Source organism: Eretmochelys imbricata, chromosome 12 (assembly GCF_965152235.1).
Source record: "Eretmochelys imbricata isolate rEreImb1 chromosome 12, rEreImb1.hap1, whole genome shotgun sequence".
In the NCBI taxonomy this organism is placed as follows: Eukaryota; Metazoa; Chordata; order Testudines; family Cheloniidae; genus Eretmochelys; species Eretmochelys imbricata.
The window spans coordinates 37417826-37444438 of NC_135583.1; the positions used below are offsets into that span (position 1 = coordinate 37417826).

General features: G+C 49.5%; 1 protein-coding gene across 1 annotated transcript; it reads left to right on the forward strand.

Moving 5' to 3' along the window:
* Positions 1-2240: 2240 nt before the first annotated feature.
* Positions 2241-21276, forward strand: CIBAR2 (CBY1 interacting BAR domain containing 2). Its single transcript, XM_077831337.1, has 9 exons — positions 2241-2260; positions 8439-8673; positions 9601-9669; positions 9766-9867; positions 12393-12398; positions 15949-16053; positions 16906-17019; positions 18032-18133; positions 21172-21276. The coding sequence occupies exons 1-9, from the start codon at positions 2241-2243 to the stop codon at positions 21274-21276; spliced, it is 858 nt and encodes a 285-aa protein (XP_077687463.1).
* Positions 21277-26613: the final 5337 nt, after the last annotated feature.

Consider the following 26613-nt stretch of genomic DNA (forward strand, 5'->3'; position numbering starts at 1 on the left):
AGTATTATCCCCATTTTACCAAAAGGGAAACCGAGGCAGAGAACAATTTACGGGACTTGCCAAAAGTCACAGAGGAGGCTGGAATAGAACCCAATTCCACTGACTCCCAGGCACAGGTGTTAAGGCCAGAAGGAGCCATTGTGACGATCTAGTCTGGCCTTCTATAGAACACAGGGCAGAGAATTCACCCTGTGCTTTAGCCACAAGGGTCTCTTTCTTTCCGGAGCCTCTGGCTACTCATTCAGACTCCATGACCAAGAGCGGGATGAGTGGAGACAGCAAGGAGCTACAGCTCACCTACAGCTTTACAGAGCCCTGTTTTAGCTAATGGAGCCACTCCAGGTAGTGGTGGTGGGAGTAGGGAAGAGCCCGTTCTTTACTCTCTCTCACTGCAGAAGATCTTGAATTTAGATTAGACTTAATCCTCAGCCAGCCAGTGAGCTAGACCCCAGACCACGTGAAGCAGGCACTCCAGGCCCCGCTGTAACACATACACAGAAGGTTTCAGAGCAGCAGCCGTGTTAGTCTGTATTCGCAAAAAGAACAGGAGGACTTGTGGCACCTTAGAGCCTAACCAATTTATTTGAGCTTAAGCTTTCGTGAGCCGCAGCTCACTTCAGCTGTAGCTCACGAAAGCTTATGTTCAAATAAATTGGTTAGGCTCTAAGGTGCCACTAGTCCTCCTTTTCTTTTCACATATACAAAAAGCTCTCATGCTGACCTTTAAACTTTGGACAGAGTCATGGAAAGATAAGAGCCTTTATCCTCTTAGCAGCAGCTTGCAGGTCCCCAGGCACTGCGAGGAGGCACGTGAGAAGATCTGGCTGGTGATGGGCCTATACTGGCAGACAGCCCCTCGTCCCGAACAGGTACCTACCCAGGCAGAGGATCTGTGAGAGGAGAGGGATCTGCATGCCAGCCGACAAAAGCCGACTGAGATTCAACGGCTGGGTGTCGAAGCTAGACAAATTCAGACGGGAAATAAGGTGCAAATTTTTCACAGGGAGGTGCTTAACCATTGCAGCCACTGATCTAGGGCTGTGGCAGATTCTCCATCACTTGGCGCCCAAGCGTCTCTCTAAGGGATCCATTCGGTCTCAGCCAGAGCTTGTGGGTTCAGTTCAATCACAGGGGGAGAGTCTCTGGCTGGTGCTAGGCAGGAGGTCAGACAAGATGATCCCAATGCTCCCCGCTGGTCTTAACGTCTATACAACACATGGGGGACAGGGACTAGACGCGGGGCTGAACCGGAGCCCCGTATGCCAAACACACTCCACCCCAGGTTTCAGGGGAAGGGGTGGAAGGATGGTGTTTCACATTCAAAACCCCTGGATCTCAACTCTGGTAATGACTTTTGCTTCTGGGTCGCCAGGGGCTGATATTTTGCCACTGTGTCACAGCTGGGTTCAAATGTGTCTCAAGGTGGCAGAAGCTTGCGAGGTGCCCCACAAGGGAGACTGCAAGGCTTAGCTGCATGTCACCGCTGCCTTGGCCATGCCTGTGCTGTCTGAGGGGAGCAAAGAGGAAATCCCTCCAGCCCCTAGCGGGGTGTAGGGCAGTGTTTGGGCGGCTCAGGGCCAGGACAGTTTTAATCCACCCTTCAGGCCAGCTGTCTAGTTGTGGAGGAGTTCAGCTCTTAGACTGCATTTCCCTAGGGACAGGGACTGTGCTAAAGAGAGAAATACACTGTGGGCATTGTGGGTAATACAACTAATTATTCATTATAAAGTTCATCCCCTAGCTTCCCCAGACCAGCTGGGGTTGGGAGAGCTGTGGTGGGGGCACCTCCAAAATCTGGGGTCCTGTGCAGACTCAGAAACCAGGCAAACCCGACCTGCCAGGCCTGCGCCCTGCTGAGCTGCCTGCTGTCCTGCTTCCCAGGGCCACCTTCTGCCGGTTGGAATCTCGCCAGCCGAGGCAGGACGGCACCTGGATGCTAGGGGAGGGGCAATGCTGTTCTCGGAAGCAGGTGGGGGAGATCCACCCGTTAATATGGACAGATCTGAAGAGGAAGCAGGGGTAGGCTGGGCAGGGATATAGAACAGGCCCAGTTACCCCTGGAAACCAGAGCCATGGCTCCGCCCACATCCCCGGCTCTCTGTTGGTAGCGTTGCCATACCAACCAGGCTGGGCGCGCCACCTGAGCCGGGTCAGGAGCAGCTATGCTTTTGGTGGGTCCCTCTGCAGCTGGAGCTAGTGTTATTGCTCTGTGATAGAAAGGCTGGCCCATTCCTGCAGCCATGAACATCGTCCTTTCCAGGTAAGGCGGGCCGGGGTCCAGCTGCTTGGGGGTGTCCTTTCTCTTTGTCCTCCTGCCATGGAGCCTGCCAGGGAAGAAGCTTGCAGTGAGCGGCGGGAAGCTCCCCTGAGATACACAGAGGCATTACAGTGAGTGAGGACAGCTTGTCTGGGTGGACAGAGCAGCAGGCTGGGAGTGAAGAGACCTCGGTTCTCGTCCCACCTGATGCAAGCCGCTTAACTTGACCTCCGCTTTCCCCTCTGTAAAATAGGTGCAATGATACTGACCTAGCTTTGCAGAGGCTCAGTTCATCCACTTTTCTGAAACGGATCAAGGTCCCCTCCAAGATTTTGCTGTATACCCCAACAATGGGAAGGAGGAGCCTGGAGATTTAAAGGAACATAGTGGGAGGTGCTCATTAATTTCACTGCAGCCTGAGGCGTTCTCACAGGGAAAGCCTGCACTGCAATCACTTGGGGTGACTGTGCTCATGTAGACTGCATACCAAGCTAGCATCAATCTCGCTAGCTCTGGTACCTGCAAAGCTGCAGCAGTCTGGGCTTCAGTGTAGGCTGGATAAGCCCACCTGGAACCAAGGGTAATTACTCGTGCAGCCAGCCCACAGTGGAGCCTGTGCTGGCCACAGCTTCATTGCTGTGGTATCCAAGCTAGCTAGATGAATGCTAGCTCGGATCCATCCATTCAAGCTGCAGTCACTCCCGATGCAGTGCACACAGACCCTTCTGCACAGAGCACAGTAGAAGGTGTGGGGAGGTTTGCATGCCAAGGACCTGGAGCATGGGGATATTTTAGCACAGCGGCTATCTATGACTTTTGGGGAACCCTGGGAAATAAACGTGAGCAATCTACAAGGCTCAGGAGTGGCCCGTAGCCATGAAGTAGTCAATAGACTTGTAACTGGAAATTTTGCTTGTGTTCTGGTGTCCCTGAGCCGACCTAAGGGCCAAGGGCCTGAGCACGTCTCTGCACAACTCACCACTTTGCATGCTCGCCCCCGCAACCCACAATTTTCACTGTCACTCACACATACAAACGATAAACGAGACCTATGCTCCTTCAATTAGCACTGTTTGGCTCTCAATGAACAAGTGAGTGTGGGCTAACGAGGGAAGCCGGACATCTGAAAACGCGGCCCTAAGCATTTGCATCAAGCTCATGGGGGGCAATGGAGACGCAGCTTTTGGCTCTCACCTACGGCTGCAGATAGCAACCCTAAGGAGAAGCGGTGCAAGAGAAACATCCTGTATATGTATCCTATGTTTAAGAACCATGTAAAGCAGCAGCAACTTCTGGAAACTTTGCATCTGCTGGAGCTGTTAGACTATGATAACAAACATACACTGAACTGTATTGGAGCCAGATGTTTGACAGCAGAACTAAAGCCAAGATCCAGCCTATAAGCAGGGCCTCAAGCAAGAGACCAGAAAAAACTGGGTCCCTAGAGATACCCAGGCTGCTGGAGGCAGGAGTCTGGCTGTAACTTCCTTCCCCTTCCAGCACTACTGCCAAGGTGAGAGGATCTGGCAGAAAGCCTCCTTCTTCCTTCCCACCATGATCCTGCTACCAGACCTGGCAGAGGTATGTGCCCCATATGGTCCAGGGAGAAATCAGACCAGGCTGCCAAGTGCCCTATCACTGTGTCCCCAAAAGCACACAGCTCTCAGTAGTAGCTTGGATGGCTTCTGATGAAGGCCACACCCAGTTAGGGTTTCATTATTAGTAGGGTGACCAGATAGCAACTGTGAAAAAACAGAACAGGAGGTGGGGGAGTAATAGGCGCCTATGTAAGACAAAGTCCCCAGAAACGGGACATCTGGTCACCCTATCTATTAGGGACCTGTTCCTTTTTCCTAGCACACATGAGCGCAAAGGAGCATGTTTCCAAGGCTTGAGTCACGTCAGGCAGCAGCGCCCAGGCCACAGCCCATCGTTTGCCACCCAAGCAGCTCTCTGCAGAACTAAATGTGCAAACTAGCGCTCATCCACATCTTGGTTGTCACAACGCGTTTTGGATGAGAAATGGAAACAAAATTTTTCCACAAGACTCTTCGTGTTGGTCAAAATATTCCAGTTCTGGACAAACAATCGGAACTGAAAACTTTTCAGGAAAACTTTTCAGGTTTTTGGAAAAAAAATGAAACTTTTGTCCAAAAGCCATTTAAAACCCTCTCACTAAAATTGTCTTTCAGTTTTATTGAAAAGCCTGAAACTCCTTAAGGGGAAATTTAGGGGGCAAAAAGACCAAGAAAATGTTTCCAACTCTCCACAAAATTCATTGGCATTTTTCAACCTGCTCTAGTGGGGAGTAGCAGATAGGGACAGAGTGGATGGATCTCTGAGGATCTCTCTCTCACACTGTGGTTTGTGGAATGCAAACACTGGAGAACCATGGAGGTATGTCTTATGGCGTAGCCCACATGGGAAGCGTAGATGAACAAGGTGTCATCATGGAAGGAGAGCAAGGCAGAAGTTAGAGAGAAAAGGGTCGAGGAGAGCTAGGTCCCTCCTACCAATTCAGGGTATTCCCCACAACATATCTAGTATTCCATCCAGTCCTGTTTGAGCTTCCCACCAGTTCCCCGGTGGACCACTGAAGCTTGGGAGAACATCTCACTATCAGGAAATATTTCCAGATATTCAGCCTACATTTCTCCAACTTGATTCCAACATCTTTAGGTTTTTATAGGGACCCCCATCCCTTCGGATTTTGAGGGCCTCGATGTATTTACACTAAATAATTCTGCTCCTTTTGTAGGCTGTTACATCTCTCCTTCTCAACCAAACTATGCACCTTTAAGCTCTTTCCATCTTTCCTCTTAAGTCAGTCCCTCTAGCCCCTGCTCATTTCACTGGCCGTGTCTTTGAACTCTCTCCAGTTTGTCACTCTATTCCTGTAAGGAGGAGCCCAGAACTGAGATCAGTAAAATCACGCTGAAAGACATGACTGGCTACACCACACAGAGGAGACAGAAAGGCCTAGGGGCCGTAACATGTTTAGTGAGTTTATTCATTGCAGCAAGCCTGGGAGGGGTGGCCATAGTCCCACATTGCCTAAAGCAGCAAATGCTCTAGAGATCCAGCACTGTTTGCCAATGATTTATTTTCAACATGAGGTCAGGGGAAGGCAGTTTACTACAGTTCTGAGCCTTGAAAAATGTAAGGCCCCCCCATGTCTTTTGTGGCAATGAGTCAAGTTTGCATGATGGAGACCAACAGGCTTTATTAGATGGTGCACAGCTGCAGGACTCTTGGCAGAGCTGCTGGGAGAACTAGACACGTAGGCAGACTGCAGCTGTATCTTTCCATTAATAGTGCTCTTAAAGGAATTTAGGAAGGTCTTACACTGATAGCTGCGGGATTTGGGTTTCTAGATGGGATGAAGTGACGCGGATTTGAAGTTTATGAAAGGAGCATTCAATAATCGGCTTAAGCCCACCAGTACCGAACAGGGCACTGCAGCTGGGAGATGTGTCAAGAACGCCTGGGAGCGGAGCTGAGTTTAGCACCGCTCCCAGTAGCTCGAGGGAAGGCTTGTCTTTAGCTAGCCTGGAACAGTTGCTGTCTATTGACCGGGAGGGTCTAGGTTCAAGTCTCAACTGTTGCACTATGCAGATCACATACAGCTGAGCCCCGCCAGCAGCCCAGCGTGGGGCTCAGCTGCACCAACAGGCAGCCACCCAGCGCCAAATATCAGACCCTAGAAGCCAGGCTACACCAAGAGGCAATTCTTTAGCCTCCCAGCCTCCCTTTCATGGGGGCATTTTTGTATCTCAAATAAACTGCAGACGCAAGTACCAGCACTAGAGAGGCTACCTATCCTGCTAGCATGTCATCCTAGTGCTAAGATGCGCACCCAGAATATATTTGCAGGTGCAAAACTGGCACCCCCATGTTTTTAGGTGGGTACAAACTGTACCAGCAAACAGGGAGACCTGGGTGAAAGCTATCCTCCAAATGAGGAAACTGTGCCATGAAATGGCACTTCCCAAACCTTGCAATACTTTAGTCAGGGCTGCTTTTCAGGGCAGGCAAACGGGCAGTTGCCTCGGATGCCAACTTCCATGGGGTTTGCCATAATGCTGTGCCTCTCAGACTCTTTTGTCCTCCTCCGCTGATTGGCCACCAGGGTGGGCAGGTTGCTTGATTTGGAGGTGGGTGATTCCCGCCCCCCCTTGGCCACTCCTGGGGGAAGGGGAAAATGGGGCACTGAAAACATTTTCCACCCTTGCCGGAAAACTCCTAGCATGGGGTCTGGGTTTAGCCAATCCACATCACTTTTGACAGTGCTGTGATCGACAATGGGCTGCTCTGTAATAATGTATGACTTCTATGTATTTGTTTGACTGTGATTAGGGTGTGCTACTGTATGAAAACCTGGGGTGCATTTAAGAGGCTGACTGCGCATAGGCAGGAAAGATACCATGGCTTCAGATAGCCACCCAGCGGCTGACACGCCAGAGAGAATGCAAGAGCCTTGGCTTTGTTGTCCTACTTCTGTCCACCAAGGAGAACCAAAAACCCCAGGGATACAAGTCATTCTCCTGAGGGAGGGGGCACTTGTCAGGGGGCTGTTCAGGGGAACACCCACAGACACACACCAGGTTGCCTGAAGAGCTAGGCCATCCTGGGCTCCGCTCAGAGGTTGGCTGGGCGTACACAGACCCTTTTCTTCTTATGCTTTGCTTTATTCCTGCTCTTAAGATTAACCATTTATACTTCGGTTTACGGAGGCTGTTTGGTCACTATGGACCTCTGCTTGTAGATGCCCAAAGGGAAGAACTGCAGATGCCATACCCAGCTGGACCTGCTGAGTAAGCATGAGTGAACCATAGGGTGCTGTAGCCCAGGTCCCGGTCTCAGAGCAGGATAATCACGCGATTCCACCCTAGGAGAGAGAAAGGCATGAAGCCTGACACCTGAAGGGGCGGGGGGGGCACTCAGATGGTACGTCTACACAGTGATAAACCTATGGCACCACGTCTCAGAGCCCAGCCCAGCGGATTCAGGCTTGTGGGGCTCGGGCTGCAGGACTACAAACAGCAGCGTAGATGTCTGGGCTCCGAGTCCCTCTCCCTTCATAGGCGCTCAGACCGTGGGCTCCAGTGTCTACATAGCAGTTTTATAGCCCCGCAGCCAGAGCCCCAGGAGCCCGAGTCAGCTGACCCAGGCCAGCCACTACCATGCCGTGGGTCTTTTATTGCAGTGTAGACAGAGACCAGAGAGGAGATGGGTGCAGCTAGCCCTGGAACTGTGACATATTCCATTATGGAATCCCTTAAAGCCAAGTTTGCCCCTGTGCTGGAACCCCTCAATCGCTATCCCATAAGGCCCAGCACTGTCATGGGGAGGTCATTTTGAAAGCAAGAGAAGGCACTGTGAGATGGAGATAAGGCAACAGGATGAATTGACTCATTGGGAACCATTATGGACTTAAACAGTACTGCTGCACAAAAACCCCAAATCTTGCTCCTACACATTACAACCAACTCTTGCAACTGATGCTTGTAAAATGTTTGGGACAGCTTTTGGGTCTAGTTGCAAGCTCAAGACATTCTGAACAGCAGCATCTGACAATGTCTCATCACTCAGCGTAAACACTGGGCCCGGATGTGACCTCCTACTGGGAAACTGCTCCACCTGTTTCAAAGGCAGTCTAGACAAGTGGCCCAACATTTAAAGTTTACAGTTGTCACAGTAGACTCTTGGGTAACAAACCATTCAGCCTGATCTATTGAATTTCTGACTTGGGTTGTTCCTTTTGTGGTTGAGCAACAATAGACAGCTGAGACCCAAAGTTTTGTGTGTGTGTGTGTGTGTACACACTGAGCAGTCAGGTGCACAGTTCTCCAATCTATGCATACAAATGCCCCATTCCATACATACAAAGGTGTGGTTCTGATGCACACACGAGAGAAATCCTGCAAAACTCTGGGCTCAAGTTTCTAAAGCTGGGACATACCAGCATTGATGGTGAACTAACCCAACATACGCTTTCGTGAGCTACAGCTCACTTCATTGGATGCATCCGATGAAGTGAGCTGTAGCTCACGAAAGCTCATGCTCAAATAAATTGGTTGGTCTCTAAGGTGCCACAAGTCCTCCTGTTCTTTTTGCGAATACAGACTAACATGGCTGTTACTCTGTAACCCAACATGCGGCTCTTTTCTCCCCTACCCAGAGATAGCCAAGTGAGGATCATGGAGAACACAGTGGCCAATGCAGAGAAATATTTCGGCCAGTTCTGTGCGCTGATGGCCTCCTACGCCAGGAAGACAGCCAAGCTGCGGGACAAGTCAGATCTCCTGGTGAAGCAGCTCATAGACTATGCGAACACCGAGAACCCTGAGCTGCGAAGCACCATGAAGAACTTTGCTGAGGAGCTGGCCAAAGTGCAGGACTACAGGCAGGCAGAGGTAAGGAGCTGCCTAGACCCCGCAACACTGACTATGCCAGGATTGTGATCACAGCTAGGGAGGCACAATCTGACCATAGTCATGGGAATTCACGTTGAGGGAGCAATGGACCTGTATGTGAGCAATACAGGAAATGCTAAATATTTCATTGTCTGTAGATATACTGTGCTAGTGTAACCCACACACCTTCTGGGTGTGGTGTTCTGTCCCATCTAGTGGTCCCAGGTTCAATCCTGCCTGCTGACGACCGGGGTCTGTCAGTGTTACACTAGTAACTAGTGTCCTGTCCTAGGATGGCTGGGCTCATTGCTGCTTTCCCTGTTCAGGAGCTGAGGGTATTGATCTGTGCAGCCTTCCTGCTCCTTTCCAGCCTGGAAGGGAGGAACCAAGCTAAGAAGGAAGAATTTTAGGGGTGAATCTATCCCTTATCCAAGATGACAAGCTCTCCATAATCACCCAATTTCTGCTTCTGAGAGGATTATGGGCCATTCTTTGGGTACTATTTGGGGAAGATTCACCCCATCCCCTTGCACCCTCTTCCATGTCTCACTGTGCCTTTCGTGTTAGGAAAGTGGCAGTGGATTAGAGGGCCTTTCACCTCTCAGGTGTCTGGTTTGAATCCAACTTAGGTCAGGGTTAGGGTTAGGGTAGCATTTAGCGTTGCCATCTGATGGATGTTCAGGGGCTACATGAAACATGTTCACGGCTGCCAGCCCAGCTCCTGTTTTGAGGTCCCTGCTGTAACTGGCGGTGTCGCCAGATGAAGGACTGAATGATCTGGATCCCTTGAGGTGATAGAGCAGAGGGCAATTGCAGTGCTATTCCTTGGTGGCTAGAGGTCCCAACTCTGTCAGGCTATCAGCCAGCCCTGTCTGTACCAAGTACATTATATCCCCGCCATACTGCCTGTGTGAATTTCCCCTGTAGGTGGAGAGACTGGAAACGAAGGTTGTGGAGCCGCTGAAACGGTACGGAGTCCAGCTCAAGCAGACACAGGTACATGCCACATAGCTGTGCCCTGCCACATCCCGTAGCCAGCCGGCCGCGCCAGCCTTAAAAAACCAAACAAAACACACTGATCTCATCTCCTAGGCAGAGATCAAGAGGTTCAACAAAGTCAGAAACAATGAGATAAAACAACTGGAGAAACTGGAGAGACTGCGGCAGAAGTCACCCTCAGACCGACACACCCTCGTATCCTTTATGCCACATTACAAACCCCGAGAGGTGCAGAGTTAGCACTTGGTTAGGCAGCCTGATCAGTAACGCAGAGGTAGGAAGCCAGGGCTCAGTGGCTTAGGTTTCACTGTGGTTTCTTCCGAATGTTCCACAGAATCCAACAGAATCTGTTGGAAACCGACCTGCGTCAGGAAACCACCCACCTCAGTAAGGGAAAGCCCAGACTGTTGTAAACTAACCACAGGCTTCCCTGGGAACTAGCTGGAGCTCAGAGAAACGAGATGCATGCAAAGGGATTGAGGGTCAGGTGATGAGGCGCCAAGTCCACCTCCCCCCAAACCACTTCCTTATCAAGCTGCAAATGTGAAAGGGGAGATTTCACACGTGCTACGTTTTGACGCCAATCTGGTCACACGCATCTTAAATTCATTCCCAGACCCACGTTCTGCACATAGATCTTGGAGGGCTCAGTTGCTAACTACTCTAAGCACTTCCCCACACCAGCACTCACTGAATGGCGTGTGAATGGAAAATAGGGCAATGTTCCTTTCCAAAATGTTCCTTTCCTTCCGCCCACCCAGGGAAACACACCTTATTATATGGTTTGCAGTGTTGCTGTAGCCATTGTTGGTCCCAGGACAGGAGAAAGGTAAGGCAGGTGAGGCAATGCCTTTTGTTGGACCAACTTCTGTTGGTGGAAGGAACAAGCTTCCGAGCTACAGAGAGCTCTTCCCCAGGTCTGGAGAAGATAACCAGAATGTCTAAACTAAATTCACGGTGGGTCAGTTTGTAACCCAGATCTGAAGAACAGCTCTGTGCAAGCTCGAAGACTTGTCCCTGCTCCCGACAGAAGCTGTTGCAATAAAAGATATTACCTCACCCACCTGGTCTGTCTCTTGTTCTTTCTGGGTGGGACCCCTTTTCAAAGGGATAATCTCGACAGCTCAAGAGATTTGCCTCTGCCTGGCAAAAATATTTTACATGAGCAACCCCTTCCGCAGCTTTTCCAAAGAAGGCAATTCTCAGCTGAAAATCCCAAAGATCCTCAAGGGGGAAAGAAGAAATTGGATATCTTTGTGTAGACTCAGCTGCTGAGCAAGGTGGCTCAGCTTCTCTGGAAACAAAACATTGCATCCGGGAACTAACATCGGCTCCCCACATAAGGGTTGCATGTCACTCTCTCTTGTAGATTTCACAGCAGTACCATGCTGATTGGGGACCACATGGCCCCCCAGCTCAGCTTTCTACACTGGGCATCATACAGGCTCATGCATCCCTAGGGTCCTGTCCCCAAGAAGCCAGGTGCAATAAGCACTCAGGTTTGTGCTCCTCATTTGCACACACACAGAGTTGCTTGACACTTTTTGAATTTCAATGCCATTTTTCATGGGGGTGGGGGGAGGAATCAAATTTCAGTGCAAAACCTGGCAGATTTTCAACTCCATTTTTCATGAACCTTTGTGGGTTTTCTACCTGTTACAGAGGTAGCTGGAGGTTTGTGAGTTTCCCAAAAAAACTCATTGAAATTTTTGGGGAAAAAAAAAACAAAAACAGTAAAAAATTCAAAAAAAAGTCATAATTTTTACTGTTTTTTCCACCAACTCTGTAGGTGCTTTAAACAAGAGCTCCTACAAAGCAGTTGTTTGCACCGACAGGTTACCTCCCTCCACTGAGATCACTCCCCATGTGGCAATATTAGGGTGACCATATTTCCCAAAGGGAAAACAGGACACCGTGTGTGGCTGGTCCAAGCTCCCCCCACCCCCGCGTGAGGCTGGGGTCGCTGAAACCATGCCTGCCCCCCCTCCACAAGGCTTGGGTCGCTGGAACCCTGCCTGCCCCCTGTGTGAGGCTGGGTTCACTGGAACCCTGCCCCACCCCACAAGAAGTTGGGGTTGCAGGAACTTGACCTGCCCCCCTCCCCCGCTAGAGGCTGTTGCTGTTTGCTGCAACCCTGCTTGTCACCCCCCTCCCCTGTATGAGCCCTACCTCCCCCGCCCCCGCAAGGGGCTGGCATCTCCACTCACACCCCCCCAAATTCCCCCGCACCGCACTTTTGACAAAAGTGGGCATTTATCCCGTTTGCTCTTGCCAACTGATCCAATTGCCAAGAGTAAAAAGGGGACAAAGGTCCACTATTGCCAGAAATGTTGGGACAGCCAGGACAGGGCTTAAAAAAGGGACTGTCCTGGCCGAAACGGGACGTATGGTCACCCTAGGCAATAAGTGGTGTTCCTTCCGGGCTGATCCACTGGTCTGATTTAAAAGGCACTCCAACAAAGTCACAGGCAAAGCTCGGCCTGTGTTTTATAGGGTGGATAGTTGCCATGTTTGCCCCAGGGTGAAAATCCTCTTTCAGAAATGCAATCAGGGCAGTCAGTGTAAGAGGACAAGATTCCTTCCTGCCCACAAGCATCTGACAGTAACTGCTCAGTTCAGGTCTTCTGGGCTCAGCTGCTCACACAGACACCAGCACAAGGCTCAGTGTGTCTATAAACTCTCCCCTTCTCATCAGATTATTCCTTGACTCCTGCCATCAGTCCCAGGTAAGCACAAGTTCCCCTGGGTATAATATTTGTCCTGTACCCAGGATATAATTTCAAGCAATGGACAGTAAAAGATTGTCAGGATAAAGCACAGGTGAGTTCTAAAGAGACACACAACCCAGGGCAGGACAGGACATTTTTAAAACCCTCCCTATGGTATTTGTAACACTGGATGGCGCTGGTGCAGTCAAGACCCAATTCTTTCCAATAGCACCAGGAACTGGAATCTGGCTTTTTTCTCCCATCCTGGGCTGTATTGTCAATTTAAGCTGTAAGCGCACTGCAGAAAGGACTCTCTCTCACTGGTCAAAAGTTCTCTGTGAAAACTAGCTGTTTGATAGAAAATTGGGTTTTCACTTACACCACATTTCTTTTTGTCAGAACAATGAAAAATGTTTTGGCTGAAAATTCAGGGTTTTTTTATTATTATTATTAATGAAAAGTCAAAATTTTTCATGGAAACTCCCCCCCCCCCACAATATGGCAACCACCTTCCCTCTTCCCACACACGTGTGCAGAGCCTAGCACAATGGCACCTGATCTCAGCTGGCACTTCTAGTAGGGATTCATTTATCACGTACACTGTTTAGACCAGCGCCATTGACAGCAGTGGAGTGACTCCTGACTGACACCGGCGGGAGAGGAAAACTGGGCCGGAGATCTCAGAGGGAATGCGCAGTGGACACACTAGCCCTGAGTGGCCCCTATTTACTCAGTAGCGTGTGCAGCATGACTGTAAAGGGTTAACATTTGGATGCATCGCCTTCCGGGGCTGGGTGGAGGCTTACCCTACAGTTTTGTATTCAAAGGAGAAAAAAAGAATGACTGAGCACCACAAAGCATCAAAATACACCCACCCTTTGCCAGCCAGCTTCCTTTCTGCTTTCTCCCTACCTGATATTCCACCCCCACTAAGGCAGGCTTTATTTCACCTCCCAGCTGCTTTTCTTATCAACACACTAATGCACCATGCTCCACTGGTCCAGATTTTACGCCACATGTTTAGTACCTGAAATAGCCCTGCCATAAGTCTCATCCATTTTCCTGTAATGACATTCAGTGCTGATGGATTTGCGCCTTCCCTCCTGCAGCTAGAGAGAGAGGAGGAATGTCATGCAAGCTATAGAACCCTTTGTACTGGAAGGGAAAATTGTGGTAGGGCTCCCTGAGGGTGTCTGCCACCATGGGGATGCATCTGACCCCCCCGAACATGCCCACAAGAAACATCCTTCTGATTTCATATTCTGCACTCTCCAGCCACCTCCCTCGCCTAAAGAAACCACCACTGGGTAGTTTATAACAACACTTAGTTCTCACATAGGGCTTTTCCACTGTAGATCTCAAAGTACCCAACCAAGGAAAAAGAAAAGGAGTACTTGTGGCACCTTAGAGACTAACAAATTTATTTGAGCATAAGCTTTCATGAGCTACAGCTCACTTCATCGGATGCATACTGTGGAAAATACAGTGGGGAGATTTTATATACACAGAGAACGTGAAACAATGGGTGTTACCATACAGACTGTAACAAGAGTGATCAGGAAAGGTGAGCTATTACCAGCAGGAGAGCGGGGGGGTGGGGGGGAGGAACCTTTTGTAGTGATAATCAAGGTGGGCCATTTCCAGCAAAGTCAGTCTCATTATCCCCATTTTACAGAAACCAGGGAAACTGAGGCACAAAGTCAGGGGGAAGTGACTTGACCAAGATCACACAGCAAGTCAGTGACAGACCAGGAAGAGAACCCAGGAGTCGTGACTCTCAGTCTCCAGCTTTAGCAACTAGCTCAGCATTCAAAAGGAAGATGTAACCTATCCTAGGAACAGAAAAAGAAAGACCTGACTCCACAGACATTATCTGTTCAGGACCCAGTAGCTCCTCATAAGAAGCTTTAAAAAACATAATAGCTAGAACCAACCCTGCTGCTGTAATAGCAAATATTCTCTGCATTGTACTTCTGTAGCTTAATTTACGCTGACTAAGGATACATGCAGGAAGCCAGGTGTCAGCTCCTTACAAGCAGAATTCAAGGCTTACTCAGCAGATGGGCTTATGAATGTGCAAGAACAAATTGGGCCTGTGGCATCTATCTGGGCATGTGCAAATGTGTTAACTCGGGTGCCTCGGTGTGGTCAGTGCACAAGCAAAACAGGTCTCTGCTTTTTAAAATTCAGGCCCCATGGCTATCTGCACCTTCTGTTTATTCCGCATCTGAAGATGGAAACGATTGCAAAGTCATATACAGAGAATTAGGGGAATAATAGGAAGATGGGAAATAAGCAGTAGGAGCAGATGAACTCTTAGAAAACTAAGATCCTATGGTCACGCTAAAGCCCCAGCTGATAAAAATCACAGGGAGGAGACACATAGAGAGCATATATGCCATGTAGGCTGAATTGGTTCTCAAGGAAAAGGACTAGGTAAATCCCTGCTGTCACTCTGCCAGTTTCAGTGGAGCTCCCTAGGGATGAATTTGGCCTAGATCTCTCATAAAGGTTTTCACAGGGCTTTAAGCTTATGAAACTACAGCCATAAGACGACATGTTGGGCCACGGTCTGTTCCCCCATGAAGCATACATGCCCTACTGCCCTCTGCTGGATAATGTCAGGCCTGCTAAAAAGCATGCACCTATATCACCATCAAGCGGTGAAACAGAACAGGGATCTAAGCATGGGAGCACGTCAGAGAGAGATCACATCAGCCCCAGAGTGGCTGCAGCCCCAGGAGAGAGACACTGGGTGAGTTTCAAAAGAAACCATTTACCTGATCATGGTATTGGCTTTGCAATGGGAACGTAAAAGGTTTTCTGTTCTGCACCCCATACTCAACCAAAGCAGGCCAACGTCAGACCTAGGGGAGTTTGGATTCTGTGATGGATCCAGGATCTGGCCCTTGAACGCAATATTGGACTGAGGCATTTGCACGGCAGTAAGGCAAATGCTTCCTTTCTAAGGTGGCTCATTGTAAGCCCTAGCATTGCTCCACAAGCATTAATCCCAGGGCTGCTTTATAACAAGGGTTTACCAGGGCACAGTCATTCCCCCAACCACCTCCACACTGGGACAGGGAGGCTTATGGATTTGACTGATGGGGGAGCTTGCACCATAACCATGTCTGGGTCTCATTGCTGATCCCTGTGCTGCAGTGGCCTGTCTACCCACCTTAGGGCTCTGTATGCGCCCCATTACCAGCATATCTGAGCACTTCACAATCTTTAATATATTTATCCTCACAACCCCCTGGGAGGTAGGGTGGTGCTATTGTCCCCATTGTACAGATGGGGAACTGAGGCAGAGAGAAGATAGAGGACATGCCCAAGGTCTCAGGAAGTCTGTGGCACAGCAGGGAAGTGCACCCTGGTTTCCAGGATCTAGGCTAGAGCGTTAACCACAGGACCATCCTTCCTCTCTGAAGGCCCAGTCTTGTAATTCTATACTCTGCTCCCACTGAGATGCCTTGCTCCCCGGTGCCCATGCAGTTAACCCCTTCTGGATCTGAAGGAACAGCATAGGCACCATATGATGCTGTGCTTCCCTTGGGCTTTTTCTCAGGCTGAGTCAAACGTGCACAAAGTCTCAGTAGACGCCAGCCGCACCACCCAGCAGCTCAAGGAAACCATCGATGAGTTCCAGAAACAGAAACTGAAAGACGTCCAGGTAAAGTTCGCTGAGAAGCATTCAGAAAAGAGCTACAAGAATTATTCAAGGTCTGGGAAACCTGCCCTACAGTGAAAGACTAAATCTGTGTAGCTTCTCAAAGAGGTTAAGAGCAGACAGAGCAAAGAGCCTTCTTCTATCAATGAGACAAAGGCAAGATCTTGTGACTACAAGTTGAAGTTAGGTAAATTCAGACTAGAAATAAATGGCACTTTTTTCCCTAAACTCTGATGGTAATTTTAACCATTGGAACACATTAGCTAGGAATGTGATCAATTCTCCATCCCTTGAAGCCTTTAAATCAAGACCGGACATTTCTTTTGGAAAGATTTGCTCTAGGTCAGACTTTGGCGCAGGAATCTCTGGGTGAGGTTCTCTGGCCTGTGTTACAGGAGATCAGACTAGAAGATGATCACAATGGTGCCTTGTCTTAAAAATCCCTATATCCCCCCGGGGCTCAGATGGATTAGGGCTCCGTTTGCTCTGGGGAATAAAGACTTTTAGGAGCAGTTTTGACCGTACAGCGACCATACTTTGGAGTTGGAGTTCATTCCTCCTCATTTCCCCACCCGTTTCCTTTCTAGTCTCTTACTGCAGCCACCATCCATATGGTCAAAGCAGAGCAAATGGAAATGCCTCCAGAGCCCCGTGATGCCGCTCCTTAACTGGCCAAAGGGGGCACCCTTAAGTACCATCAATGCTGTTGAAGAGGGCAGGGTACTTGGTGCTTTCCGTACATGACTCGTCTTTCAAGGGGTTTTGATAATTAGGAGCAAGAAAGGAGTGGCCCACATTACACCCCACCACCACATTCCTTTCTTGCACCCCACCCCCACATTTCCTTTCTTGCAGAAGATTTTCTCAGACTTTGTCACCATTGAGATGGTTTTCCATGCCAAGGCTCTCGAGGTCTATTCCAGCGCCTTCCAGAAGCTGGACGATTATGACTTTGAAAGAGATATGGAGGTACGCGGGTTGGAAACACACCGTTCTATTAGAACACTTGTACAGCCATGTCTATCAGCAGAGCTTAAAACATGTTGCCAACAGTAAATGAATCCCTAACACCTCTTAGAAGTAGGTAACCTCATCCCCAATATAGAGATGGGGAAACCGAGGTACACGGCAGCGGCATGACTTGTGACCTTGGATGATAAGTCTGTGGAAGAGAACCCAGGAATCCTGAGTCCCAGCCCCCAGCTTTGGCCACTGGATCAACACTCACTAGATCAGATGTAACCTCCACCCGCCCCAGTCTGAGTACAGCACATCAGTCACGTGCATGTTTTATTCACAAGGAGATAAGATTTTAATGAGCACTTTGTATTTCTGAGGCGCCTGTAATTTTCCATCACACGGGATCATCTCAGATAAAAAAAGCCTCATCAAGTCCATCCCTCTACAAGAAGATATACCCTGCATTAAATCAGTACAATGCCTGCTCTGTGTGCATATGTTGTTCAAGCACTTGCACGCTTCCGGCTAACACAGGGGATGCTTAGTGGCAGATTGCGTCCAGCCTGTAAGCTGGCGTGCAGGGCACCTTCCCCTTCGTGCAGGCACCAGGCACAGATGCAGCAAGGACTCCTCACTGCTAGCAACCCCTGGGGCACAAGCCACGATGGAGGAGCCAGGGTCATGGTCCAACCCCAGCCAGCAATGGAGGGAAAAGCACACACCTTCTCACGGGCTGGTGGCATGTGCCCACCCCCAATGCAAGCCAATGCCTTTGGTTTGATTAAATCAAGCTGAGTTTTCCAACCCTCTCTCACAGCTGTTTTGCATTTGCTCCCAATTTAGCCCTGTGTGCCAGTTATACCTACAGCAGCTAGGGAAGTCACAGAAACCGAGCTTGCACAGCTCCCTTGGCTTGCTTGCATTTATTCCCTGCACTATTACTTGGGAGACACCCGCTTGCATGCCAGGTCTTCATCTATGGCTGGCATTGACCCTCATCATTGGTGTGTTGCCTTCCTAGGATTTCAGAGCAAAGATCCAGATTGCTTCTGGAAGTTACGATGCCAGGCCAGTGAGCACCACAAACCCTTCCTCCACCCTGCCATGGTCCGCCAGCAGCCAGGTGAGAGAGACGCAGCGACGCATCGGTTGTTCCCTATTAAGCTTTTGGCCTTGGATTAGAGCCCGAGCCCAAGGCCGTCCCCACCGTGCTCAAATTAAGTAAATTCAAACCACTTCGGTGGAAAACTGACCCCTAAGGAGGAGATTGGCTGTCACCACTTCCAAAGCTGAGCTCATGGAGTGCCACCCATGTACTCCCAGACTAACATTGGAGTCATTGCTGATTGGCTGTCTTCTCTAATTGTCTCCCTCCCGCTCAGTCTCTTCCCTCTTTCCCCTTTCCCTGGCCCCCATCACCTTCCTTTCCATGTACCCTATCCCTTCTCTTTTCTTTCCATTTAGCTGAGCCTCTTCTAGCTCAGACACCAGAAGGAACCATCATGACCATTTAGTCTGACCTCCTGCGCATCGCAGGCCACAGAACCTAACACTCCCCCACCCCCCGCACTTCTATGGTAGGCCCCTAACCTCTGGCTGCGTTACTGAAGTCCTCAAATCTGGGTTTAAAGACAGAGTTACAGAGAATCCACCATTTCCTCTAGTTCAAACCTGCAAGTGACCCCTGCCCCAAGCCGCAGAGGAAGGCACAAAACCCAGGATGTCTGCCAGTCTGACCTAAGGGAAGATTCCTTCCCAATTATGGCAATCTGTTAGACCTTGAACATGTGAGCAAGACCCACCAGCCAGACACTTACGAAAGAATTCTCTGTAGTTACTCAGAGCCCTCCCCGTCTAGTGTCCCACCTCCAGCTGTTGGAAATATTTGAGGATAGCAGTCACGGATGGGCCATATGCCACTGTAGGCAATTGCATCATAAACTTATCAAGCTCAGTCTTAAAACAGGTTAGTTTTTTTGCCCCTATTACCTCTTTGGAAGGTTGTTCCAGAACTTCATTCCCCTGATGCTGAGAAACCTTTGTCTAATTTCAAGCGTACATTTATTGATAGCCCGTTTATATCCATTTGTTCTTGTGCCAACATTGGCCATTAAGTTAAACAACTCCTCTTCCTCCCCGGTGTTTCTCCCTCTGATGTATTTGTAGACAGCAATCAGCTCTCCCCTCAGCTTTTCTTTTGTTAGGCTAAACAAGCCAAGCTCTTTAAGTCTCCTCTCATAAGGCAGTGTGACAGGGTCAGGCCAGATGGCCACAGGAAAGTGACTGAAGGCAGATATATTAGCCCCAGGTTAAGTAGGTCCCTTTTCCCTGGGTAAGGTAACAGGGAAGGTTCCAGAAAAATCAGGAACTTTCTGGAAACAATTAAGGCAGACAGGCTGATTAGAACACCTGCAGCCAATCAAGAAACTGCTAGAATCAATTAAGACAGGCAGGCTAATCAGGGCACCTGGGTTTAAAAAGGAGCTCACTTCAGTTTGTGGTGTGCGTGCGAGGAGCTGGGAGCAAGAGGCGCAAGAAGCTGAGAGTGAGAAGGCGTACTACTGGAAGTCTGAGCATTATCAGACATCAGGAGGAAGGTCCTGTGGTGAGAATAAAGAAGGTGTTGGGAGGAGGCCATGGGGAATTAGCCCAGGGAGTTGTAGTTGTCATGCAGCTGTTACAGGAGCCACTGTAAACAGCTGCAATCCACAGGGCTGGAACCCGGAGTAGAGGGCGGGCCTGGGTTTCCCCATCCCTCCAACTCCCTACTTGATACCGGAAGAGTTGACCTGGACTGTGGGTTCCACCAGAGGGGAAGGTCTCTGGCCTGTTCCCCGATCCACTAGGTGGATCAGCAGAGACTGCAGGGATTGTTGTTCTTCCTTTTCCCCATGCCGGCCTGCGATGAGGCTAACTGAGTGAATGGCAGATTTGAGCCACGAAAGTGGCCAAACTGAGGGCTGCTGTGAACCTCTGAGGCGAGCAAATCTGCCAATAAGCGCAGGACCCACCAAGGCAGATGAGGAACTTTGTCACAGCAGGTTCCCCATTCCTCTGATCATCCTAGTAGCCCTTCTTTGCTACTCCTCCCTGCCTCCAAAAAATAATCGTGGTATTAATGTGACATTTGTCATCACACTGCTCACTCTACTTGTGTGTTCTACCCCTTCCCCCAACCTGCGTCTGTTTTGTCTCTCTAGATTGTCAGCTCTTCTGGCAGGGAACTTCTCCTGTTCAGTGTTTGTGTAGCACCTAGCAAAACGGGGCCCGTTCTTGGTTGGTCCTTAGGCACTACCGCAGTAAACGTGGTTAACAACAACAATGTACCCAGTTATGTAGTACTTGGCTCAAGGAGCCCAGCTTAACAGTATTTGGGGAACTGGCATAAGTTAAGCTCCTTTTAGAACTGATTTTGAAAGTTACAGATAAGGAGGAAGGATATTAAACAGCTCCTACCTTGTTTACCAAAATATATAACATCTGCTATTAAAAAGCACCAAGACAAGCATCTTGGCATATGACGATCAAGGAAGCGTGTCACAGTAAAAAAGGTACAGGAAATTTAAACAAATATTTAACATATACATACCGAGAAAATACTATTTTGTAGCTAATGCATGAGCAACTAAGAACTTCAGAGGGGTCACTGAGCTGTGGATACATTTGGGGGTTCTTTCATCTAGCTAAACCCCAAACTTGTTCAAGTTCACCCCAGCCCATTTGACACAGCTCTAGCTATGATCAGAGATGGGCCTGGTCATGATATATGGAATCACAGTTTTTCTTGAATGGGAGATATTTATTAAGAAACAAACAGATTCCTACACAGCTCAAGTTCCAGCATGGCTTGCTATTGTTTACCAGGGCCTACACCCTGGCTAGAAGTCTGTGCAGCACAGAGTTAGATAGCGGCTGGATCATGTAACTAAGTAAAGATAGCATTGTAGGCCCAAGTATCAAAGTTCAGATTCAGATCTAAGTTTCCCCACAATCTGAGGGGTGTTTTAGATCTGGGGTTTTGGCTTGGGTCCCCTCTTACTGGTAGCCTGAAAGCCAGATTTCAGGCTCACTGGTGCAATTCTCACTAAAGGAAACCTATAGCAGAAGAGAGGAGATCAGAATGGTAGGCTGCATAATGGCTTTCTACATCTTCATTTCTAGAGCGTTCGGAGCACTCTACAGAGGCAGGAAGACAGTGAAGAGGACTCCGAAGAGAACGTGTTGCAGGATGTCAGCAATCCAGAATATACACAGATTAGGCGGTAATTGGACAGCAGGACTAACCAGCCACGCTCATGAGAGCTGGATGTATTTATTCTTAATTTCACTGTACATTCCCTTATTGAACCTTAGATTTTCCGTGAAGGCAAGGAACTCTCAATGAGGCTCTTAAGCAATTTGGAACCTCTGTGAATGCATTGTTCCCAAGCACTGCGGAGGCTCTAATTCGGAGATTGATTCTTAGTACTAGGGCGGAACCAAAAGGTTTATTTGCAAGTTGAACATCCTCTGGGATAGCATGTGGGGTGGACTGTCTGTTGGCATTACTCTGTGTTATTACAAACCAGCAATGGACCTCAGGTTACACACCATTGTGCACGCACATCATGCACTGAGTGACTGAGTTCCATATGAACAAACAAAACCCGCTGGCTGAAGTCTGGGAAAGCAAACTTGTACCCAACTCCCAGAAACAGCTATCCTCTGAGGGGTGCATCTCCCACAACTGAGTGGGATCCCTGAAGAAACAAAAACCCTCATCTACCTATTCAAAATAGCCACTTTAAAGGCAGGTCTGAATCTCTCACCAATGAGACATGTAAAAATCACAGCTTACTTCCAACTAACATACATCGTCTTCTTTACAGAGTTCTGTCTACAAGTCTGTCCAATGGGCACATCCCAGTAGCATGCAGGATACCAATGTTATACTGTAGGATATTGACTATGTCAGAAGTATAATCGCATTTTCCCACTACTATAATTTTACCTACTGATTAATTAACCGTGTAAATATGGTTAGCTCAGTGGAGGTTACCATACAATTGTCAGTCATTCACTCTTTGCCGCAGTTGTCTATTTCCATGTGACATAATAAACAGTTATTTTATTTGTGCCCTCATTTATTTTAGCGTGGGTGAAAGGTACCAGATTGCTGGCCCTGGAGAATGAAGGCCTCTGGGTAGCTCCAAAGCAGCCATAGCTTGGGCAGCATCACTGCAAGTTTTTCTCATGTGCCCACCAGCATTCTTCAACCCTTCCAGCCGAGTCCTATCTCAATGGCCTAGTCAGTCCGTGGCATCTCTCCTGCGACTGCTAGCTAGGGGGCCAATTACTGCCGATTGTTGGGATGTTTTTTCTGACAGGGACCTCTGTCCACTAGGAACTGGACGGAGACCATCACCACCACCACCTTAGGTGCCATACTGACATTTAATTAAATGCATGCTTTCTCTTTTCCCTTTGCCCCAAACCAAACTTCTGCTGTAATCCTAAGAACAACAACTACCACCCCCACCTCAGCAGACTGAGAATCTAGTAGTCGACACAGGAGATTGAGAGATATGAGAAAGCAGAGAAAGGCATCACAAGGACCAGTGGCTGGAAGCCAAACAAATTCTAGTTAGAAATAAGGAACAAACTCTGAAGGGAAAGGATGGATTCTCCATCTCTTGGAATCATCAAATCCAGCCTGGATGCTTTTCTGAGACAGAGGCTTTCATCAGCCTCAAGTGACTAGGCTCAGTATAACAGCAGCTGGATGAAGTTCTCTGCCTTGCGCTGTGCAGGAGGTCAGACTTAGATCAGGGGTTCTCAAACTGTGGGTCGGGACCCCACTGCCTGGTCGAAGGCCACAGTCTTTGCATCACTTCAAGCCCTGGCCTACAGGATTGACTCTGGGTGGACCACCCACTGGGCAGGCCCAGGCGAGCGTTTGTGATGGAGTCAGTGCCACCTGGGCTCAGAGCAGAACCAGATTTACAATGGCGCCATGGAGCCGGGCCCATACTTAGAAGGGGTGCCAGCCTGCTCTGCTTGCCCTGCACTCCAAGATCCCACCAGCCTGTTGGCTCCCCCCCGCCCACCACTTGCTCCTCTCAGCCTGCCCGCCAACCTCCTCTCCACCCTCTGGCCCCACCTACCAGCTCCTCTTTGCCCCCTGGCTAGACCACAGTGCACCTCTGGCTCCGTGCAGTCTCTGCTTCCCACCACCTGTGGGGCCCGCCTACCTCTCCAGAGCCGCCTGGGACTGGTGCAGAAGCCTGGCCAATCTCAGCCAGTTTGTGGAGGGGACCATGTTGGGGGCTTGGATGGGCCCCTCCAGGCAAGTGGATCCTGAGGGAGCCCAGCTGGGGCAGACCCTGGCCTGGCTGATTGCGCCACTCCTGAGGGCTGGTGTGATTCCTGGTCCCAGGTCAGCCTGGCAGACACAGTTGCCTCCCAGCAGGGCCGGTGAGCGCAGCTAGGAGCAGGATGTGGGTCTCTGTGTCTAGTGCTGGGCAGTTGTGGTGGGGCTGTGGGCAGGGGGGCACTGGACAGGGATGGTGTTGTGCAGGGCACTGTGCATTTGTGGAGGGGGTCATGAGGGGCAGTGGGCATAGTGGGTCCAGGGGGGCTCTGGCAATAGGGTGTTGGGCGGGGGGACTATGGGGAAGGGGCATGCTGGCAGCACAGGGCCGAGCAGTTGCCAGATGCACAGTGACCCACCAGTTTGTAAATAGTGTCCTTGCGCTGGGCGGAGCGGGGCCATCCCTGCCATGACATGCCCCTGGTTGGCCCCTCGCTCCGTGGACCAAAGTCCCCGTACCATGCTCCATTGCCCCCATGGAGGCCCACAAATGTGTTTGTTAGGTTAATCCAGCTCTGCTCAGTTACATTAAACAGTTCCTGGAACAGTCACCCAACTCACACGACCTCTGCCCAGTGACAAGGAAGAGGAATGAACAGACAGCAAGGGATTTGGCTTGGGCTGGAGCTCAGCTGAGCTACTACCAACTATCCAGCCAAATGCCACAGACCAAGCTACAAAATCCAGGTGGAGCGAGGTGCTCCTGCGGCACCATGTGCCATTCTAGGATGTGCTGGTTACGCTGGCCTCCCATTAGAACGCACCACAGTATCTACTTATAGTACCTGGCTCCCATTCGTGTAGTATCTGAGCACTGTACCACCTCTAATGTATTTATCCCCATCACACCCCTGTGAGGCAGGGCAGGGCTATTGACCCATTGTAGAGATCAGGAACTGAGGCACAGAATCACATAGGAAGTTTGTGGCAGTGAAAAGAGCACCCTGACCACTGGGCCATTCTTTCCTCTCGCAGTAGCCCTTTCATTTGTGACTCATGGGGGCTTCCCCCAAGACAGTGGAGTTTTGCATTAGGGGCTCCCAGGGGTATGTTTATACTGCATTATTAACCTGGATCTGTGGGACCCAGGCTTGTAAGCTCAGTGTTTCCAAGCCCGCGCTTGAGAGTCCATGCTGCATTGTAAATCTGGACCTGGATCTCCCAGCCATGCTAACACGTCCATACTGCACTACCCAGACCTTGGCACAAAAAGTGGGAGTGTGCTAATAAAGTTTGCGGATGACACGAAGCTGGGAGGTATTGCCAAAACAGAGATGACCGGGCTATCATACAGGATGATCTGGATGATCTTGTAAACTGGAGTAATAGTAATAGGATGAAATTTAATAGTGAAAAGTGCAAGGTCATGCATTTAGGGATTAATGACAAGAATTTCTGTTATAAACTGGGGATGCATTATTTGGAAGTAACAGAGGAGGAGGAGGACCTCAGAGTACTGGTTGATCACAGGATAACTATGAGCCGCAAATGTGATATGGCCGTGAAAAAAGCTAATGCGTTCTTGGGATGCATCAGGCGAGGTATTTCCAGTAGAGATAAGGAGGTGTTAGTACCATTATACAAGGCACTGGTGAGACCTCATCTGGAATATTGTGTGCAGTTCTGGTCTCCCATGTTTAAGAAGGATGGATTCAAACTGGAACAGGTACAGAGAAGGGCTACTAGGATGATCCAAGGAATGGAAAACTTGTCTTATGAAAGGAGACTCAAAGAGCTTGGCTAGTTAAGCATAACCAAAAGAAGGCTAAGGGGAGATATGATTGCTCTCTATAAATATATCAGAGGGATAAATACCGTGGAGGGAGAAGAATTATTTAAGCTCAGTACCAATGTGGACACAAGAACAAATGGATATAAACTGCCTATCAGAAAGTTTAGACCTGAAATTAGACGAAGGTTTCTAACCATCAGAGGAGTGACGTTCTGGAACAGCCTTCCAAGGGGAGCTGTGGGGGAAAAGACATATCCGGCTTCAAGACTAAGCTTGATAAGTTTATGGAGGGGATGGTATGATGGGATAGCCTCATTTTGGCATTTAATTGACCTTTGACTATTAGCAGTAAAGATGCCCAATGGCCTATGATGGGATGGGATCTGAGTTACTACAGAGAATTCTTTCCTGGGTGTCTGGCTGGTGAGTCTTGTCCACATGCTCAGGGTTTAGCTGATCACCATATCTGGGGTCAGGAAGGAATTTTCCTCCCGGGCAGATTGGCAGAGGCCCTGCGGGGGTTTCGCCTTCCTCTGCAGCGTGGGGCACGGGTCACTTGCTGGATGATCCTCTGCACTTTGAAGTCTTTAAACCACAATTTGAGGACTTCAATAGCTCAGACATAGGTTAGGGGTTTATTACAGGAGTGGGTGGATGAGATTCTGTGGCCTGCGTTGTGCAGGAGGTCAGACTAGACGATCATAATGGTCCCTTCTGACCTTGAAGTCTATGACTCGGCTCCGCGGTTTGAGCTGCATCCACGCTGCCAAATGACAGGGCTTGGATCCAAGTCACAGCAGGACTTGGGCTCTGACCCACCCCCCTAGCAGGGACGTGGGTCCTGAGTGCTTGCTGATCCTACTCAGGCTGATCTGTGTGTAGACAGAAGGGGGCTTGGGCTCAAATCTGAGTCAGAGCTCAGGCTGTGTGTCAAGTGTAGACATACCCCCATTGACTTCAGTGAGCTTTGAATCAGACCTGAACAGAACAGTTACTGCAACCACAGATCCCTCAATTCCAGACAGCATAGTCTCAGCGCCACCAGCTGGTGAGGGGAGATCATGCAGCTGCTGGCTTTCCCTGCAGCTGCAGCATTTCCACCGTGCCTGCAGGACTGAGCCAGAGATCCTTTTGGGATATGGCCCCATGCTGCGCGCGCCTGGCCTCCTGCGATGTCAGCCAGCTGAATGGCCCAGCACGACGCATCCAGGGAGAAATGAGCCCCATTGATTTTTCCCTTTCAGGCACACGTTTTTTTCCCCTCCTTCCATCAAGCAGCAAATATGCTTTCAGTGCAATAAAGACTGCTGCTCGGTCTACGGAACAAATGATTCGCGCCAGCCATTGTCCACCGAGGTGGGAGGGGGCCCATACCAATTTAATGATGGTGATTTAAGCAATTTTGATCCATTTTTACAGTGCATTTACAGTTAGGAAAAGAATCAAGAAGGAAAAGGAGGGGACACACCACAGAGCACTTAAGAGGGGTTAGAGAGGCTGCAGTTATTGCAAGCTTCTTCCC